Below are 20059 nucleotides of genomic sequence, written 5' to 3'. Positions count from 1 at the left end.
ATCTGTACATTGCTGTACAATTCGGCGCAATTTGCACAAAGAACATCTGTATGGCAGGGTGATGAGAAAGAAGCCCTTTCTGCACTCACACCACAAACAGTGTCGCTTGTTTGTATGCAAAAGCTCATTTAGACACGCCACAGTCATTTTGAAATAAAGTGCTTTGGACTGATGAGACAAAAATGTAGTTATTTGTTCATAACAAAAAAAAACACCTGCTACCTACTGTCAAATTTGGTGGAGGTTCCATCATGCTGTGTAGCTGTGTGGCTAGTTCAGGGACTGGGGCCCTTGTTAAAGTCAATGGTTGGAGGAATTCAACTTAATATCAACAAATTCTTCAGAATAATGTTCAAGCATCAGTCACAAAGTTGAAGTTACGCAGGGGTTGGATATTCCAACAAGACCATGACCCTAAACACATTTCAATATCTACAAAGGCATTTATGCAGAGGGAGAAGTACAATATTCTGGAATGGCAGTCACAGTTCCCCGACTTGTATATCATCGAAAATCTATGGGATGATTTGAAGCAGGCTGTCCATGCTCGGCAGCCATTAAATGTAACTGAACTGGAGAGATTTTGTATGGACAAATGGTCAAAAATACCTCCATCCAGAATCCAGACACTCATCAAAGGCCATAGGAGGTGTCTAGAGGACGTTACATTTGCAAAAGTAGGCTCAACAAAGTATTGCATATTTTCTGTTGATCCAATAAACTTTGTCACTGCTGAAATACTACTGTTGCCATAAGGTATGTTGTATATTAAAAGGAAGTTGCTACTTTGAAAGCTCAGCCAATAAAAAAAAAAAACTCCAAGAATTAAGGTGTTCCCAAACTTTTTTATATGACTGTAGATATTGGTATATATTGTTTTTTCATGTGAGTATATAATGTGTGTGCGTGCGTATATGTGCACTGGGTTTAATATGGAGGGGTTGAACTTGTTAGTCACATAGTAAAGTTAGGTTGAAAAAAAGAAAAACTAACTATGAGAGAATGGAAAAACAAAAAAAGGATAGTTCAAAATAAAAAAAAATATAAAAAGGCGCTGTTCAGTGGAGCAAAGGCTTCCAAATGCAGTGTCCATACAAATCCCTTTCTATTCTCTCTTTCCATTCAGACTTCAAATTGGACATCCACTCAAACAGGGATTTTTATTTAATGTAATGGAAGAAATATAATGCTAAGCAACTCTTGCATTGGTTGTTCACCTTTAAATTAACTTTTACTATGATGTAGAAAGTGATATTTATAATTACTTTTCATTTTTTATTATTTGTGGCTTTTGAGTTATTTAGATATGTATTCTTCGACTCTCCAGTTTGCAATTTCAGCTATCTGGTTCCTAGGATCCATATAATCCTAGCAACCATGCTAAATGAGAGACTGGTATATGAAAGGAGAGGGCCTGAATCAAAGATGAGTAATAAAAAGTAGCAGTTACAATATATCTGTAGCCTTTCAGAGCATTTGTTGTTTAAATGGGATCTGTGACCCCCATTTAAAAGCTGGAAAATGTCAGAAGAAGGCAATTAATTAAAAAAACTATAAAAATAAATAAATAATGAAGACTAATTGAAAAGTTGCTTAAAATTAGCCTTTCTATAACATACTAAAAGTTTACTTGAAGGTGAACTACCCCTTTATATATCTATCAATGCTTTTAAAGTGATTTGTAAATATTATGTACATTTGACTTCAGCCGTATTTAACCTGCTATCTACATAAATAGAACTTACTATTGTATGTATGTATGTATGTATGTATGTATGTATGTATGTATGTATGCGTGTGTGTATGTATGCGTGTATGTATGTATATTGCTAATGGCTGTACACTACAAATATGTTCCAAGTAATTTGAATGTGAAGTCTTTTTTTTATCAAGGTGAACTTGCCCTTTAAAGCAAAGACATTATTAGATAAATTATATTTGTTTTTTAGCATAAAATACAAGGTTTGTAATTTTTTTTTTTTCCCAAACATTTCCATTGCAGGAAAATTACTTTGGGGAAGATGACATGTACACAGACTTTGAAGAAGAAATCTCCAGCCCTGTGCTATCAATGTCTACATCTTCCAGTTCTGGGTGGACTGCAGTAGGTGTGGACAGTGACAGAAAAGACCCCGATGCCACGAATAAATCTGTTCATCCTCTGACCCTTCGACCATGGGATATTACTGTACTGGTGAATTTGTACAAGGTCCATGCTAAACTTCCAGTAGTAAGTGATTAGTCCTAGTTTTTTTAAGCATAAAATATAGTTCAATAATAATAATAATAATATGTGATTAAGGATTTTAACAAAACATTTAATAAAATTGGACCTCTTTTATTGCAATTTAATTTCTTGGCCTCTGAAAAGTTTTTTGTATTTCATTCACTTCCAGCACTGTGGCAATGACGGACCTGAGTGTCCAAATGTTTTCCTGGAAAGACTGTGCTTTGAGATGAAGAAAACATACAGAGAAACGGTGCTTCAGCTTGTATTGTCTCCTGTGTACATATTTCTAAGCGACAATTACCAGGTATATTTGGTTAATATTCACAATATCTCATCTCTCAGCCTAAGAAAACGGGTCTCTTATTAGCAGTTGAAGGATTATAGATTATAGATTCTGCAGTAGAGTCCTGCAGCTGAAGGTACCCGCGGGTTACCCGCAAAAAAAAAAAGCGGGCACCTTGCGGAATGAGGGGAGGATTTTCAGGTGCGGGTACACCAGCGGGTTGCAGGTCTGCGGGTCTCATCTAAATGTCTTAGCTTATGTAATATTGTCTATATTTTACTCCTTTTAAAGTTTTACGAAACATGTTTGTGTCCCGCCCACTTTTGATGACGTCACTTCCGGTTTGCAGCGTGTCCGATTGCGGATAAGGCAGGTGCGGGTTCGGGTAGCGAATCAAAGTGGCTAAATATGGGGGCTGCGGGTTCGAGTCAGGTCCAGGTCTTAGAAATTGGTTCCACGCAGGACTCTATTCTGCAGTGCTCAGAATTTTTACTATCTGAGAACCCTGGGTGCAGTCATGAGCATCTGGTGGATTAAAGTGAATGTTCCTTATTTATGCCATAACCAATATTTGTCCCATGTTTAATGTGTGTGTTATTTTAGTGTATGTTTGAGATTGTTATTGTTAGCAAAAACCTCATCATATAAATTAATATCTCCAGGAGCTGTGGATTTCTGATGGGACATCCCTGATTTATATTACTATCTTTGCATTGGCTCCATCACATCTAATTCACGTCTACTATTTGTTGTTAGTCAGTCTCTGGTTTTTACAATGGATTGTTGCAAATGTTTTCACAGCGACCTTCGGTGGATGGAATGCTTCGAGAAGGACACATCAGTCTGTCTGGTTTGCAGCTCAGGGCACATGCTATGTTTTCTGCTGAGGGTCTACCTCTAGGTTTAGATACACTGGAATATGCCTGGCTTATTGATTTGCAGGCTGGCTCTCTTTCGGCAATGGTCACTGCCCCTCAGGTAAGAGAAGCACTTTCTTACATTTCTTTACATTTTTAATTAGAATAATATAAAAAAAAAAACCTTACACTGATTTTTATCTTCAGTATATCATGTTAATCATGAATATTGCAGTGCTTTCAACAAAAACAAGCCATTATTATTAATAAAATATTGAAATATGTCTTTGCTGCATTAGAGAATTTAGGAAATTATTTCCTTCTTCTGCAAGCTCATGGTATTTCGGCGTAAATCTGCAAGTAAACTGCTTCCACAATAGAATAACTCATGGCCATATAGAAAGCTAATTCATACTTTTTAAAGTTTACATTTGTATTTTTTATATATTAAATATTAAATTACTTTTGTTGTTCTCATCTATTGAAGGCCATTTATTGCCTTTTAAATTCAAAATGGAATAGACAGATTGTAATTGAATTTACTAGAATCCTGTAATGGATAAGAATGATACAATTTGGCATTATTTTATTATAAAAACAAACGATGAATGGAATTGGCAAATTTTAAACATGTTTTTTTGTTTTAAAATCTTTGGGTATGCTGTCAGTGACATTTTGTTTGTCGGCTATAAATTTTGCACAGTCTGAGTGCTTTGACAGTTGCAATTCATCGTCTTCTCTGTCCACTTAGAAACTGCCTTCTAGCTTTTATCCAACACTCATTTATCCTTTCTTACAGTAGTGCTTTGCAGCTGGTCTTTTTCTGTCTTTTGATTTATTTGCTATGTTCTGTCTCTAAGTTTAAGATGCTACCTGATTGCTAGGGTCAATGATGACTGGCAACCAGGAAGCAGATTAAAGGAGAAGGAAAGGCATCGTACACTTGGGGGTGCCAAATGTTAGGCACCCCCAAGTGATTGTATCGACTTACCTGAAACCCTGGGCCGGTGCAGAAAACTGCACCGGCCCGGGGTTATACCAGTGAGCACCACGGAGCAATCCTCTTTTGTCTTCCTCCTTCTTCGCGCGTCTGCGCATGCGCAGTAGAACAAATAGCCAAACTTTAACGAAAAAGTTGCCTATTTAGTTAAACTGCACGTGTTTCCCCCCCGAAATTCGAAGAAAGAAGAAGACGGAAGTTTAAAGTTCGGCTTTTCGTTCTATTGTGCAGCCGCGCGAAGGAGAAAGACAGGATCGCTCTGTGGTGCTCACTGGTATAACCCCTGGGCCGCTGCAGTTTTCTGCTGATAGGAGCACCGGGTTGGGGTTTCAGGTAAGTCAGCACAATCACTTGGAGAGTGCCTAACATTTGGTACCCCCAAGGGTACGATGCCTTTCCTTCTCCTTTAAGATTTATTAAAGGTTGAAGTGAAAATTCGAATTTCGAATTTTTTTTCTCTTAGTCAAAACGCTCAAATTTGAATTGTGAATTATCCAAATGCGATTCGAGATTAAATTCCAGTTTGGAGATTTGTTTGTTTCTGGCCCTTTAAGAACCTTCAATTTAGCTATTAACCACCTAAAACTTGCCGAATTACTGTATAAGTCAATGGGAGAGGTCCAGGGATCAATTTGGTGATGTTTGTAGCCTTCCTGACATTCGATTTTTTTAAATTCGAATCGAGTTTTTATAATTTGGATCAAATTCGATTCGAGTTTTCAGGTCATTTAAATTCGTTAGAGTTTTAAAAAGTCATAGATTTTTTAATACATTTCAACTAGTCGAATTTATGGGAGTTTAGGGGAGTTTAAAAAACCCTCATATGAATTTGAAATCTGACCCTTGATAAATGTGCCTCTAAATGTCAGGCTAGACTTTTTATTGTTCGTATTTTTTATTGACTTTATATAGGCCCTCTCCTGTTTCAAAAGATAGCCTGGTTGCTAATGCCAGATGCTTACAGGCATATACAAAACCAGAGGAATTAAAAAGTCAAATATTAAAAAAAAAATAATAATTTAACACCAATTTTACGTTCTATTAGAATGTTAATGTCTGTAGCACAGCGATGTGCATCTTTATATTAAACCAATTTGTTTATATGCAACATGACAGAATACATGTTTAACAGGAGCTCAGAAGGGTTCATTGCTCTCTGTAAACCTATAGGATGAAAACAGGAGCTGTGTTATATAGTAACATAGTTAGTTAGGTTGAAAAACACACATCCATCAAGTTCAACCTTTTTACTTTTTTTTAACCTGCCTATCTGCCAGTTGATCCAGAGGAAGCCTCTTCAATTTGCCTCAGAGGGGGAAAAAATTCAAAATGTATCAGCCAGTACAACTGGTTCAGGGAGAGAACTCCACATCTTCACAGCTCTCACTGTAAAAAAAAAAAAAACCCTTCCGAATATTTAAGCGGAACCTATTTTCTTCTAATCGGAATGCATGACCTCGTGTCAGCTGGAAAGACCTCCTGGTAAATAAAGCATTAGAGAGATTATTATATGAACCCCTTATTTATTTATGCATAGTTATCATATCTCCCCTTAAGCGCCTCTTCTACAGCATGAACATCCCCAATTTGGCCAGTCTTTCCTCATAGCTAAGATTTTCCATAACTTTTACCAGCTTAGTTGCCCTTCTCTGCACCCTCTCCAATACAATAATGTCCTGTTTGAGTGATGGGGACGAAAACTGTACGGCATATTCTAGATAGGGCCTTACCAGTGCTCTATACAGTGGAAGAATGACCCCCTCCTCCCGTGACTCTATGCCCCTTTTAATACAGTTCAAGACCTTATTTGCCCTTGATGCTGCTGGCTGGCATTGCTTGCTACAGCCAAGTTTGTCATCTACAATGTTTCCAAGGTCCTTTTCCATAATAGATTTGCCTAGTGCAGTCCCATTAAGGGTATACGTGGCTTGGATATTTTTACATCCCAGGTACATAACTTTACATTTATCTACATTGAATCTCATTTGCCACTTAGCTGCCCAGATTGCCAGTTTGTCAAGATCGTTTTGCAAGGATGCCACATGCAGGATAGTTTTGTGTCATCTGCAAACACTGATGCATTACTTACAATACCCTCCCCCGTTATTAATGAACAAGTTAAATAAAAGTGGACCCAATACCGAGCCCTGAGGGACCCCACTAAGAACCTTACTCCAAGCAGAAAATGTACCATTAACAACCACCCTCTGTACCCAATCCTGTAGCCAGTTTCCTATCCATGTGCAAATGGCTTCATTAAGCCCAACATACTTTAGTTTAGAAAGCAGTCGTTTGTGGGGCACAGTATCAAAAGCTTTGGCAAAATCCAAATAGATAACATCTACTGCCCTCCCACTGTCCAGCATCTTACTTAACTCATCATAAAAAAAGTCAAATTTGTCTGACAGCCATGCTGATTGCTGCTCATAATGCCATTCACTAGGGCAACATTTTGAATGTGATCCCTTAACAAGCCTTCAAATAATTTGCCCACCACCAATGTCAAACTTACTGGCCTATAATTGCCAGGCTGAGATCGTAATCCCTTTTTAAATATTGAAATGACATCAGCTTTTCTCCAATCTATAGGTACCATACCAGATGAAAGCGAATCTGAGAAAATCAGAAATAGGGGCTGGTCTAAAACTGAACTAAGCTCTCTTAGAACCTAGGGGTGTATGCCATCAGGCCCTGGAGCCTTGTTTACATTAATTATTATTAAAGCTTTATGGATCATATCTTTATGTCCTGTTTTCCTGGTGGGTGATTGATTTGTTATTGCCCATGTTGTCATATAAATAAGGTTTATGGAGACCTTGGCCCATAGAATCGCAGGGCCATCAACCTCATTATTGTAATTTGTTGCTAGTTTGTTTTTTTTCCAAAAATAAAAACAGCTTATTATGGAGAGAACTTCTTAGCGCAGTGTTTTGATACAGGAAGTAGAATGGGGCTTTCAATTTAAAATTTTGACCGGTTAATAACAAAACCATACATATTTCTTAATTGAAACAGTAGGCAAAATTATGTTCAGCAGAAGCCCTATTCATTGAACTAATGTTGAAACTGAAAGTATACTGTGCTTTTTCCCTTATCTTTTTGACAATTTTTTATGAAGATAGAAAGTGTCAGCATTGAAGAGCTGACTGTGTCAGTCATGCTTGGCTGGAGGTTTGGAGATCTTTCTGTAGGTTGCAGTAATTTAATTTGTGCTTCAGCCTACCATGATGTACGCAAGCAGCACTTTTTGCAGTACGATGACTGCAGTTACCACTGGGCTGAAGGCAGGTTGGGTGGAACTTGTGTCTTTACATTTCTGGTATTACCAACACGGGGAGGCACATTTATCAGGGATCGAATTTCGAATTCATGTGAGCTTTTTAAACTCCCATGAATTAGAAATTCGACCTGGTGAAATGTATTAATATTAAATTATTAAAACTTTGATTCGAATTCGATCAACATAGTAACATAGTAAGTAAGGTTGAAAAAAGACACGTCCATCGAGTTCAACCTTTTTTTTTTTTTTTTTATTAACTACCTATCTGCCAGTTGATCCAGAGGAAGGCAAAAAACCCATCTGAAGCCTCTCCAATTTGCCTCAGAGGGGGAAAAATTCCTTCCTGACTCCAAAATGGCAATCGGACTAGTCCCTGGATCAACTTGGACTATGAGCTATTTCCCATAACCCTGTATTCCCTTACTTGCTAAAAAGCTATCCAACCCCTTCTTAAAGCTATCTAATGTATCAGCCTGTACAACTGATTCAGGGAGAGAATCCCACATCTTCACAGCTCTCACTGTAAAAAACCCCTTCCGAATATTTAGGCGGAACCTCTTTTCTTCTAATCGGAATGGGTGACCTCGTGTCAGCTGGAAAGACCTACTGGTAAATAAAGCATTAGAGAGATTATTATATGATCCCCTTATATATTTATACATAGTCATCATATCACCCCTTAAGCGCCTCTTCTCCAGCGTGAACATCCCCAATTTGGCCAGTCTTTCCTCATAGTTAAGATTTTCAATACCTTTTACCAGCTTAGTTGCCCTTCTCTGTACCCTCTCTAATACAATAATGTCCTGTTTGAGTGATGGAGACCAGAACTGTACGGTATATTCTAGATGGGGCCTTACAAGTGCTCTATACAGTGGAAGAATGACCCCCTCCTCCCGTGACTCTATGCCCCTTTTAATACAGCTCAAGACCTTATTTGCCCTTGATGCTGCTGACTGGCATTGCTTGCTACAGCCAAGTTTATCATCTACAAGGACTCCAAGGTCCTTTTCCATAATGGATTTGCCTAGTGCAGTCCCATTAAGGGTATAAGTGGCTTGGATATTTTTACATCCCAGGTGCATGACTTTACATTTATCAACATTGAATCTCATTTGCCACTTAGCTGCCCAGATTGCCAGTTTGATTCGAGTTTTTTTCTCAGAAAAAAACTTAAATGCCAGGAAGGCTGCAAACATCTCTAAATTGATCCCTGGACCTCTTCCATTGACTTAATCTGTAGCTGTATCTGTGCTATAAAAGGAGTGATTTGCATGGATCTACCCAAGATGCCTAATGGGAGAATGGAAAAAAACCTAAAATTTCTGGTATTTAGGCAGTGCTATGTGTATGGCAAGAGACAAGTAAATACCTTCTGATTTCAGAAGGTTTCACTTTGCATCGACTTAATCAATAATTCGCCAGGTTTTAGGTGGCGAATGGTCAAATTCCTAAAGGGCCAGAGTATGATAAATCTCGAAAATCAAATTCGAATTTCTTAAAAAAATAATGGAATCGATTTTGGATAATTCCCTAGTCGAATTTGACCGTTTTGACCATAAAAAAAAATACAAAAACTCTAATTCAAACGCCCCTTAATAAATCTGCCCAATAATGATTTTCATAGGAATGTGTCTGTAGCACTTGAAAAAATGTCAAACAGTAGATGCTGGTAAGCAGTACAAGTATAGAACCACCCTTAAAGAGGCAGTTCACCTTTAAGGTAACTTTTAGAATGACCATTTTTAAGCAACTTTTCCATTGGTTTTCACTATTTATTTTTTATAGTTATTTGCCTTTTTCTTCTGACTCTTTGCAGCTTTCAAATGGGCGTCGCTGACCCCTATAAAGCAAATACTCTGAAAGGCTACAAATGTATTCTTATTGCTATTTTCTATTACTCCCGTCCTCTTTCTATTCAGACCATTTCCTATTCATGTTCCAGACTCTTATTCAAATCAATGCATGGTTGCTAGGGTAATTTGGACCCTAGCTATCAGATTGCTTATAATGCAAATTTAAGAGCTGCTGAATAAAAAGCTGAATAACTCAACAACCTTAAATAATAAAAAATGAAAACCAATTGCAAATTGTCTCAGAATATCACTCTCTACATCATATTAAAGGTTATCTCAAAGGTGAACAACCCTTTAATAAATCTGCCCCCTAATGATTTTCATAGGAATGTGTCAGTAGCACTTTAAAAAATGTCAGATGCTGGTAAGCAGTACAATTATCAATGAGCCCAAAGTCATCTAGGTTCTATAGCAGCATGGATAAATCGTTATATGCCAAGCAGTGCCAATATGTATTTTTTTTGTACTTATTTTTGTAATCTGTTCTGATCACACTGTTAAAGCTGTTATTGTGTGTGTACCCTGTCATTTTGCAGCTGGCATGCCTGTTGGATTGGGGGCAGACCTTTTTGTTCCATGTCGTTTGTAACGAGTTCCAGCTGGAGAGGCCTAAATCTGTAGTGATATGCCAGCATGGAATTGATCGGCGGGTTTGTGATGCTAAGGTAAAACTGATGAATGTTTTCTTTTATAAGAAAAGCTTCTAACAAAAGAAGCAACACCACCTACTGTATTCTTTCCTTGGTTGCAACTTGTTATTCTTTAATACTGTAATTTTTTACAAGGATGTTATTTTGCATTTGAAAGGTGTCATTGGCCTATGTATTATTGGCATAACGTGAAGGAGTGAAACACGGCAGCTGCCAACCCTGCTGTGCAGTTCTACATTTTCCATTTAGATACAGTTGAGCAGTGTTCTGGGTTGTCTCTCTGATGCATTTAGAGAGGGGAGGAGGCATCCTATGGTTACTTCTCTTAAAGGAGAACTAAACCCTAAAAATGAATATGGCTAAAAATGTGATATTTTATATACTGAACTTATTGCACCAGCCTAAAGTTTCAGTTTCTCAATAGCAGCAATGATCCAGGACTTCAAACTTGTCACAGGGGGACACCATCTTGGAAAGTGTCTGTGACACTCACATGAGCTCTGAGCAGCTGTTGAGAAGCTTAACTTAGGGGTCGTTCAAATTATCAAGTAGAAAATGAGGTTGGCCTGTTATATAAGCTGATGCTACAAGGCTAATTATTAAATTCTGGTGCTAGTTGCACTGCTGTCTGAGCTGCCATGTAATAATTATCTGTATTGATTACTAATCAGCCTTTTATTGTGACTTTTATATTCTATGTGTTCTGTAAATTTTGAGTCGGCCCCTAAGCTCAGTAATTGACATCAGCACAGAGCATGTGCAGTGAATATACAGTATGCAAGCTGCTAATGTTTGAGAGCAGAATGTACAGCAGGGATAATAAGTATTGAACGCGTCAAGGTTTTTCTCAGTAAATATATTTCTAATAGGGCTATGGACATGAAATTTACACCAGTTGTGACTCTCTTCTACTAAAATATTTTTTTACATGGAATACATTCTAGACTAACACTGGGTTTTAAAGCACAATCAGTACACTAACACTAAAATAAACAATTTTTATAGTTTAACGAATGTAGCTTTGCTGAATTGCATATGCTAGTCATATACAAATTTATATAATATTATTTTTATTATGTGACTGATGTATTCTTTTTTTCCACAGAAAAGCAGATACCCAGGTCCTTGCCTCACTGCCGATGACCTGAAATATAGAATGACACGCTTGGCAGCGGACGGAGCTGATCTTTACATCGTGGAACATGGCTGTGCTACAAATCTTAAAGTATGAATTCAGCTGTGCTATAAATCTTAAAAGTATGACTTCAGTCTGTTAGAAAAGAGATACAAGATGTAACTAATCTGCAGGTTCCCCAAAGGAAATTTCAAATGGAAACACTAACTACAAATCATGCTACTAAATAAAAGCTATATCTTAAATGCACATGACCAGTTTATAAAAGACAGTTTTGCCCTTTTTATGAATAAAGCAGTACTAGTATTTGAAACAGTATTTGTTTCTTTTGAGTACAGACTCATTTGCCAATTGATTGCACATCACACTTTTATTTCTGATCCCGATCCTGTTTATGTAACAGTTATTGCCTATGATCTCCTCCTCTTACTAGCTGTGGTTTTTTTTTTATTTATTACTAGTATAGTACGCTTACTGTGTAAATTAATATATACAAGTATGGGATTTCTTACAATACTTGAAACCAACAAATCAGCCAAGAATGAAGACTTGTTCTCTTAAAAAATACACTATAAAATGACATTTCAAATGTTTGGATCATTCAATAGAAAGGATTTCTGGATAAAAAGGATGCACCAAATCCACTTTTTTTAGGATTCGGTGAATCCCAAACTCTTTGTGAAAAATTAGGCTGAATACCGAACCGAATCCAAACCCTAATTGAATATTTAAATTCGGGGAAAAATAAGGAAAGTGCCTGAATTCGGTTTTGCCAGACACTTGGATTCGGCCGAATACTGCTGAAAAAGGCAGAATCTTGTCCGAATCTGAACTGAATCCTGGATTTGGTGCATCCCAACTGGATAATATAGCCTAGACTTATATTTCCATTTAGCAACTGCGGTACTTTTATGCTAGCTATAGATTCTCTTTAAAGGGCCCTTGTTCAACTTGAGTTCAATTCATTTAGAAAAAAAAAACTGTTGCATATAATCAAAACTATTCTAAAATAACATTTTTTTAGAGGTCAGTTTTATTTTATTTTGTACATCCATTATACATCCAAAAGAAACCATTAAGCAGACTTACCCAAATAAGTTCATGTAGTCAGGTATTGAGTAAAACTCGACACAAAGCATAATATAAACAAAGATCATGGGGGGGGGTGTTTGGTTGGATTTTATACACTAAAGTTTAAGGCCTAGTCTGTTAAAATAACATTTAAATGTTTATGGCCTATAAGTCTCACCTACCTCCTGAAAATTTACCTTTATTTCCAGATGGGCTCTATAAGACTTGCAAACTGTAACCTCCATAACCAAGCTGTGGGTGAAGGCATCAGTGCAGCCATTCAAGATGTGCAGCTGAGACAATACATTGAGCAGATGGACAGCAGCAGATTGGGACTCCAGCCTGCAGTTTTGCGCAGAGCCTACTGGCTAGAAACAGGTTCTGTGTTTTTAGGGCTCATTACTGCAGATATAGCATTGGCTGCTGATCATTCCTCCAAGCATGAGGTGCAGAGGCAATTTTTAGAAACTCATGACAGTAGGACTAAAAGGTGAGTGTCAGCTTCTCTAGTACATCATGTTTCTCTTCTACATTTCTTGCTTTTGCAAGAAGTATAAAAGCACAATACAAAATCAGTTGGAAAATGTAAAGTCCCCCCCTTCACTTGCATTTTCTTAGCCATTTACATTCAGCTATGTTTAAATACAGGTATATGAGCATACATAAAACTTTTTTTCCCCCCATGACAATGTTTTTACCATTTTTGTGATAAAAAAATATTTAGAATTTATAATACTTTAAAAGATACCAGTGTTGCTTCTCTGCAGAAGAGTTGTCTGATATATATAAGTATTTGTCCCAAAACTGTGTCCTAACCTTATATTACCAAACTCTTCCATTCATTTCCCCCAATGAAGCCTTTTCAAGTGGCCATATCTGTACATCTGTATTTTTTGATTGCTACAAACCTGTTGCTTTCTTGGGTAAGCACTTCATATTTTTTTGCGATTCAACGGATCTACTTTAAAAATATTGGATTTATATTATTTTAAATAGTGATGAGCAAATCTGACCCGTTTCACTTTGCCAAAAGTTTGGGAAATGGCAAAAAGTTAGATTTAAAGTGGTGTTTTCTCGTGCAACATAATTTTCTATTATATATTAGTATCTATGGGCATTTGTTGTGGCAAACTGCAGCAAAATATTTTGCCCATTGCTATTTATAAAACAATGTTCTGTTTTTTCCCCACAGACTGTGGTTCCTTTGGCCTGATGATTCTGTGAAAAACAAAAGGAGCAGGAATAAATGCGGATGCCTGGGAGGCTGCAGGTTCTTTGGAGGCACAGCCACAGGATTGGATTTTTTCAAACTAGAAGAGCTGACTCCATCCAGCAGTTCAGCATTTTCAAGCACAAGTGCAGACTCTGATATGTTTTATGGGCAGTCCTTACTGCAACCAAGTGAATGGATTGTTACAAAGGAAGCACCTAAATTTGTTGAAGGTATTGCTTTGTGAGCATCTTTAATTATAATTTAATAAACACAAAATGTATGCTTTAATTTTTTATCTACAATCATTAATTAGATAGACCCACAAACAAAATATAATATTAAACTTAAAATTAAAAACAAGCATATATAATATAATAATATAAATATAATGCTATCAATGAATAATAGATTTATTATTTATCATAGAGATTCTTCAAAATATTTACTTGAGTGCTGCTGAGCCGAATGAATGGAACAGTAGAAAGGCTGAAACTCTACTTGGGCAGCCTGCCAGAAAGCATTTCTCTCCTAAAGTCCAGGCACAAGTCACATGACTTGGGACAGCTGGGAAATTGACAACATGTCTAGCCCCATGTCAGATTTCAAAATTGAATATAAAAAAATCTGTTTGCTCTTTTGAGAAATGGATTTCAGTGCAGAATTCTGCTGGAGCAGCACTATTAACGGATTCATTTTGAAAAAAGATTTTTTCCCCATGACCGTATCCCTTTAAAGATTAACAACCACCAGTTTAAAACTCTGCAATAATTAAGTAAGCAATTAAAACGTGTAGTAGCTCAGTGGTTATGTATCTTTTAAAATCTAGCTGCATATTGGAATTTAGTTATGAAGCAGGTGCAAGATAATCAGTGTTCCTGATGTTTTGTGCATATATTCATAAGAAGTTTAAACAGTCCCAACCATTGCGGAGTACTTACAGGCTCAGGAAATCAATACCCTGAAAATAAATGCATGCTGCAACATAAAGGAGATGGGGGGGGAGGCAAAATCAATGTCTCTTTCAGGCATCCTTTTATATTTTATTTGTATTGAACATGAGACAATGAGTATGGGGCATGAATTTGCAATAAAAGGTTTCTCCTTAATTCTGAACACACCTTTCAAGGAGATAAATATACATAAAATATGTGCTTTGTAATAGACTCTCTTCTCAACATATGTCTAATGGCAGGCTAGGGCCAGACAAGTCGGAACATGGCAGATTTCAGAGCAAAATGTGAAATCTCGCATTTTAAAATCCAAAATCCGCTGCATATGCCTGCACCCGAGTGGAGTTAAAGTTTCCAGGTGCAGACACATCAGGCAGAAGGGCAGCAGCAGAGGATTAGATTCCCGGGCTGCGCTTCTCCGCAGGCCGTGATCTGATGCGTCTGGCCCTGGCCTTAACGCCAGTGCCAGACGTAGCAGATTTAAATTGTTTAAATTATTTTCTTGTAGATTTAAGGCATGGTCATCAAGATCCCTTATTTGGAAAATCAAAGAGGTAATGTATCCAGGTTCAAGCAAGAAGAAACCTGAGATTTAGGCAGATTTAACCTGAGACATTATCTTGAGAAATTCAGCCGCTATACACATTTGAAATTTTTGGGGATCATAATCTGTGATTCAAATGGGAAGTCTGACCATCAGAGTGGCTCTCTCGTGTGATTATCAATTGTTTGTTTGTTTTTGCTAACTGAAGTTTGTTTTTGTTCTTTACTTAAATGTCTTCCTATTTTCCAAAGCACAAGAAAACATTGTTTTTGTTATTATTCATTCCTAGCTAAGCCTAATGGCTGCAAAAGACAAGACTGGGAATCACGGTCTGTGGTGATTGAGAGGAAAGCCCAGCAGTTGAGTCTTCAAGTTCCATTACGTTCCCACAGCTCATCATCTTCTGAAGAGAACAGCAGCTGCAGTGCTGCTCTTCCCTTACTGGCTGGGGAAAAAGACAGTCCATCTTCTATAAATGATGAAAGTATAGGGCAAGTTGAATTTCCACCTAGAGCAAAATCACAGGAATCTCATGGCAGGTATGTGTTTATTATTGTGAAAATGATGTGATTGTTCTTTTTTGTGCAGTATTACTAGCTGCTCTCAGTAACCTTGTCCTCAGTAATGATGTTCCCTGGTCACTACAATATAGCTTCATGGCGATAAATCTTTATAGCTGTTTGGGAGCAGTGATGTGATTATTTTTATAGCAAATTAAATCTGGGTTGAAAAAGGAACACACCAATTCTCGGAATTGTCAGCAAAATAAAGTTTGGGATTTGTCACGGTTGTGTGCTCTGGTATATAATGAATAAAGTTGTAGATTTGGGTACTGGTTATAGCTTGCTGAAAAGTACCACAATATTTTTATTGAAAGGGGTGCAGATAATTCATGATATTAAATAGTTTTCTGTAACCGCACATTGCCCACTACTGGAAGGTATCATTCATGAAGACATTCCATTGATTTATTGACTTGACTTCTTTATTCAGGTCAGGATATAGATTGCCATCTTATTTTAATATATATTAACAGATTTTATTTATTAACACATCTTTGTTATTCAATCAAAAGTTAAATATAGGGACTGCACACTCAAATTTAAAAGGCAAAAGTTTATTACATTTACAAAAAATACACTCACATATTTGGCTACGGCCCAGTAATGGCCCTACGCGTTTCGTCCTCAAAAGTGGTCATCAGGGGCAAAATCCATAAAGTATTAGAAAAGGACATCCTTTTCTAATACTTTATGGATTTTGCCCCTGATGAAGACCACTTTTGTGGTCGAAACGCGTAGGGCCATTACTGGGCCGTAGCCAAATATGTGAGTGTATTTTTTGTAAATGTAATAAACTTTTGCCTTTTAAATTTGAGTGTGCAGTCCCTATATTTAACTTTTGTTTGATTCTTTCTTGGAGACTTTATTTGGTCTTCATGGGACAAGCACCTCACTATTAAATTGAAATTGGGTGTGCGCCTTCTAAAAATCTTCTTTGTTATTCAATAACATTATCCAGCAGTATATTCAAGCTGTCAAGATAACATTTCTGATAACATTTTCTCACTGGCTATATGTAGTGTTAACCATACCAGGCAGGAGTATCTGTAGTTGCTCCCCTGTGCATCATTGCTCAGCTCTGCCCAGAGCCAAAGCACAGTGCTGAATTAGCAATTTAGCCTGCTACTTGGTATAAAAGGCATAAAAAAAATAGAATATTATAAGCCAGTTTTTGTAATGTGTCAGAATGAGTTGGAAGAGATTTTACATTAATTAGAGGTACTGAGATGTAATATGAGGTGAAAGTATACATGAACAAATCTGAATCTCTTCTAAGAGAGAATGAAAGTGGGTAGGCGTAGAGTAAAACAAGTGAATGTAGAGACTGTAGTAGAATTAAAAAGAACAAATTCACAACCACTTAATCCCATTGCACCAACTGACCTTGGCCTTGTGTGCTGTTGTGAACCCTTACCTTTAGGGAAACCTGTTATTTACTGCATTGACTTCGAATAGGCAAGTCTATAGTAGACTATACACTGGAAATGTTTGCACTATTACAAATTACACATTCCAGTACAGATATGGGATTCCTCATCTTACCAGAAAGCTCTGAATTACAGGAAGGTCATCTTCCATAGGGGCCTTCATGTAAATCTAATTCTTAAAAATGATTTCCTTTTTCTCTGTAATAATAAGAGTACTTTGTATTTCATGGTAAGTTGCATAAATCCATGTGGTGGTCTAAGTTATGAAAAGATCCTTTAACCAGTAGCTCTTAAAATGCTACTGATTTGTCCTGTAGTGTGCTGTCCTAACTGCTTGTTATGCTCGTCTGCTTTGTAACTTGTACCTTTTCACCTTTTTCACACTAAATGGCTGCCCCCATGGCTACACAGCATCTTATTTATATAAACTATACTAGTGTTTCTGAAATAGACACACCAGTTAAACTTTTGCAGGGCAATAGTGCATTATATTTTAAATACTTTAGAAAACTTATATTGTTTGCTGTTACTGTACCTTTAGGGCACTAGCAGACTTGTCACCTGTGGTAAATCTTCACTACTGAGAGAAACAAGTCTCCCAAAAATGCCTTTCCATTGCTTTACAATTTTGACACATTACTCAATCACAGGAAATTGCCTTCTTTCACAGGGAAAAACATTTGCATACATATATATTTAAAGATATACTTAAAGAACATGCAGCACTTTGTTGTGAAATTATACAGCGAAAACCTAGACAGGGTGTCTGGATGTACTAGTAAATATAAATATATGTATATTTCCACATACTGGTTTTATATTGATGACTGTTGGACTAATTTTTATTTTTAATTGTTTTTTGATTCTAGTATTCCAGCTGAAGCTGCAAGAAGCAGCCCGGTTTCTCCAAATTCTCAGGACAGATCTGTAATCAATTCGCCACTTAGATCTCCACTAAAGCGACAGGCATCTGTATGTTCCACTCGTCTCGGAAGCACAAAAAGCCTTTCTGCTGCCTTCTATGGAGAAAAGCAACCTGCTCCGTTTGCTGTTCAGTTTAGTAGTGATGTCTCCCGCAGTGATGAAAATGTCCTTGATTCTCCAAAACAGAGGAGAAGTTTTGGCTCATTTCCTTACACGCCATCAGCAGACTCAAACTCTTTTCATCAGTATCGGTCAATGGATTCAAGCATGTCTATGGCAGACAGTGAAGCCTATTTTTCTGCGGCAGAGGAATTTGAACCTGTAAGCAGTGATGAAGGTCCAGGGACATATCCAGGGAGAAAAAGGAGGAAAAAGCAAACTCAGAAAATTGATTATAGCAGAGGGTCAATTTACCATAGTATTGAAGGTCCTCTGATAGGTACTCTTCATGGAGAAACAAGAGTCGATGCAAGAACATTGCCAATACAAACTCATGCTTCCCAAGCCTCATTTGTCTCTGCACTAGCAGGTGAAGAAGAAACCATTGAACATGTTTATGCAGTAGAGGCTGAGAAAGCAACAGATAATGAGCAAGTTACTCATCAACCTGTAATGTCATGCTACCAAAGCTACCTAACTCAATTTCAGGTCTTTAACTGGTCAGTAAAACACCCAACAAATAAAAGAACTTCAAAGTCTTCGCTGCATCGTCCATTGGATCTCGACACTCCAACTAGTGAAGAAAGCTCTACTTCATATGATCAGCTGTGTGTCCCCACATTCAAGGTATGAAACAAAATCTGATTTTTCTAAGTAAAACCTGATGAAGCTTAAATAATTATGGAACAGTGATTTGTCCAAGTTGGGAAACTGGGCAGCAAACTGGAAAATGAGGTTCAATGTTGATAAATGCAAAAAATAATATAAACAAATTATACACTAAATTGTAGTGTGTTGGGAGTTTCCTTAAATGAGAAGGATCTAGGGTTTTTTGTAGATAACAAGTTGTTTAATTCTGGCCAGTATCATTATGTGGCTACTAAAGAAAATAAAGGTCAGTCTTGCATAAAAAAGGGCATTAACGCAAGGGTTGAAAACATAATTATGCCTCTTTATAGGTCCCTAGTGAGGCCTTATCTTGAGTATGCAGTGCAGTTTTGGACTCCAGTCCTTAAGAGGGATATAAATGAGCTGAAGAGAGTGCATAGAGTGCAGCAACTGGTTAGAGGGATGGAATACTTAAATTATAAGGGGAGACTGTCAAGGTTGGGGTTGTTTTCTCTGGAAAAAAGGCGCTTGTGAGGAGACATGATTACACTTTACAAGTACATTAAAGGACATTGTAGACAAATAGCAGGGGAACTTTTTACCCATAAAGAGGATCACCGTACCAGAGGTCACCCCTTTAGACTAGAAGAAAAGAATTTTTATTTGAAGCAACGTAGGTGGTTCTTCACAGTCAGGACAGTGAGGTTGTGGAATGCACTGCCGGGTGATGTTGTGATGGCTGATTCAGTTAATGCCTTTAAGAATGGCTTGGATGATTTCTTGGACAGACAGAATATCAAAGGCTATTGTGATACTAAACTCTATAGTTAGTATAGGTATGGGTATGTATAATTTATATGAAAGTATGGAGGGGTGTGTGTATGGATGCTGGGTTTTCATTTGGAGGGGTTGAACTTGATGGACTTTGTATTTTTTTCAAATATTGTATTGTATTGAGCTACTCCAGCAGACTTCTGCACTGAAATCCATTTCTCAAAAGAGCAAACAGATTTTTTTATATTCAATTTTGAAATCTGACATGGGGCTAGACATTTTGTCAATTTCCCAGCTGCCCCTGGTCATGTGACTTGTGCCTGCACTTTAGGCGAGAGATGCTTTCTGGCAGGCTGCTGTTTTTCCTTCTCAATGTAACTGAATGTGTCTCAGTGAGACATGGGTTTTTATTATTGAGTGTTGTTCTTAGATCTACTAGGCAGCTGTTATCTTGTGTTAGGGAGCTGTTATCTGGTTACCTTCCTATTGTTCTTTTGTTTGGTTGCTGGGGGGAAAAGGGAGGGGGTGATATCACTC

At 37.3% G+C, this 20059-nt stretch overlaps 1 protein-coding gene across 10 annotated transcripts in view; it reads left to right on the top strand.

The window, feature by feature from the left end:
* Positions 1–20059, top strand: part of kiaa1109.L (KIAA1109 L homeolog) — a 163269-nt gene that overhangs the window by 62208 nt on the left and 81002 nt on the right. For all 10 annotated transcript variants that reach the window (XM_041580744.1, XM_041580740.1, XM_041580751.1 and 7 more), the window contains exons 20-28: positions 2003–2230; positions 2397–2534; positions 3315–3491; positions 10040–10168; positions 11259–11378; positions 12569–12849; positions 13552–13802; positions 15356–15605; positions 17926–18766. In XM_041580744.1, the coding sequence (XP_041436678.1) occupies positions 2003–2230; positions 2397–2534; positions 3315–3491; positions 10040–10168; positions 11259–11378; positions 12569–12849; positions 13552–13802; positions 15356–15605; positions 17926–18766 (2415 nt within the window). The remainder of the gene's footprint in view (positions 1–2002; positions 2231–2396; positions 2535–3314; positions 3492–10039; positions 10169–11258; positions 11379–12568; positions 12850–13551; positions 13803–15355; positions 15606–17925; positions 18767–20059) is intronic.

Source organism: Xenopus laevis, chromosome 1L, assembly GCF_017654675.1.
Source record: "Xenopus laevis strain J_2021 chromosome 1L, Xenopus_laevis_v10.1, whole genome shotgun sequence".
Taxonomy (NCBI): domain Eukaryota; kingdom Metazoa; phylum Chordata; class Amphibia; order Anura; family Pipidae; genus Xenopus; species Xenopus laevis.
Note: the sequence above shows the minus strand (reverse complement) of the source record. Positions and strands in the feature narration are given on the sequence as shown.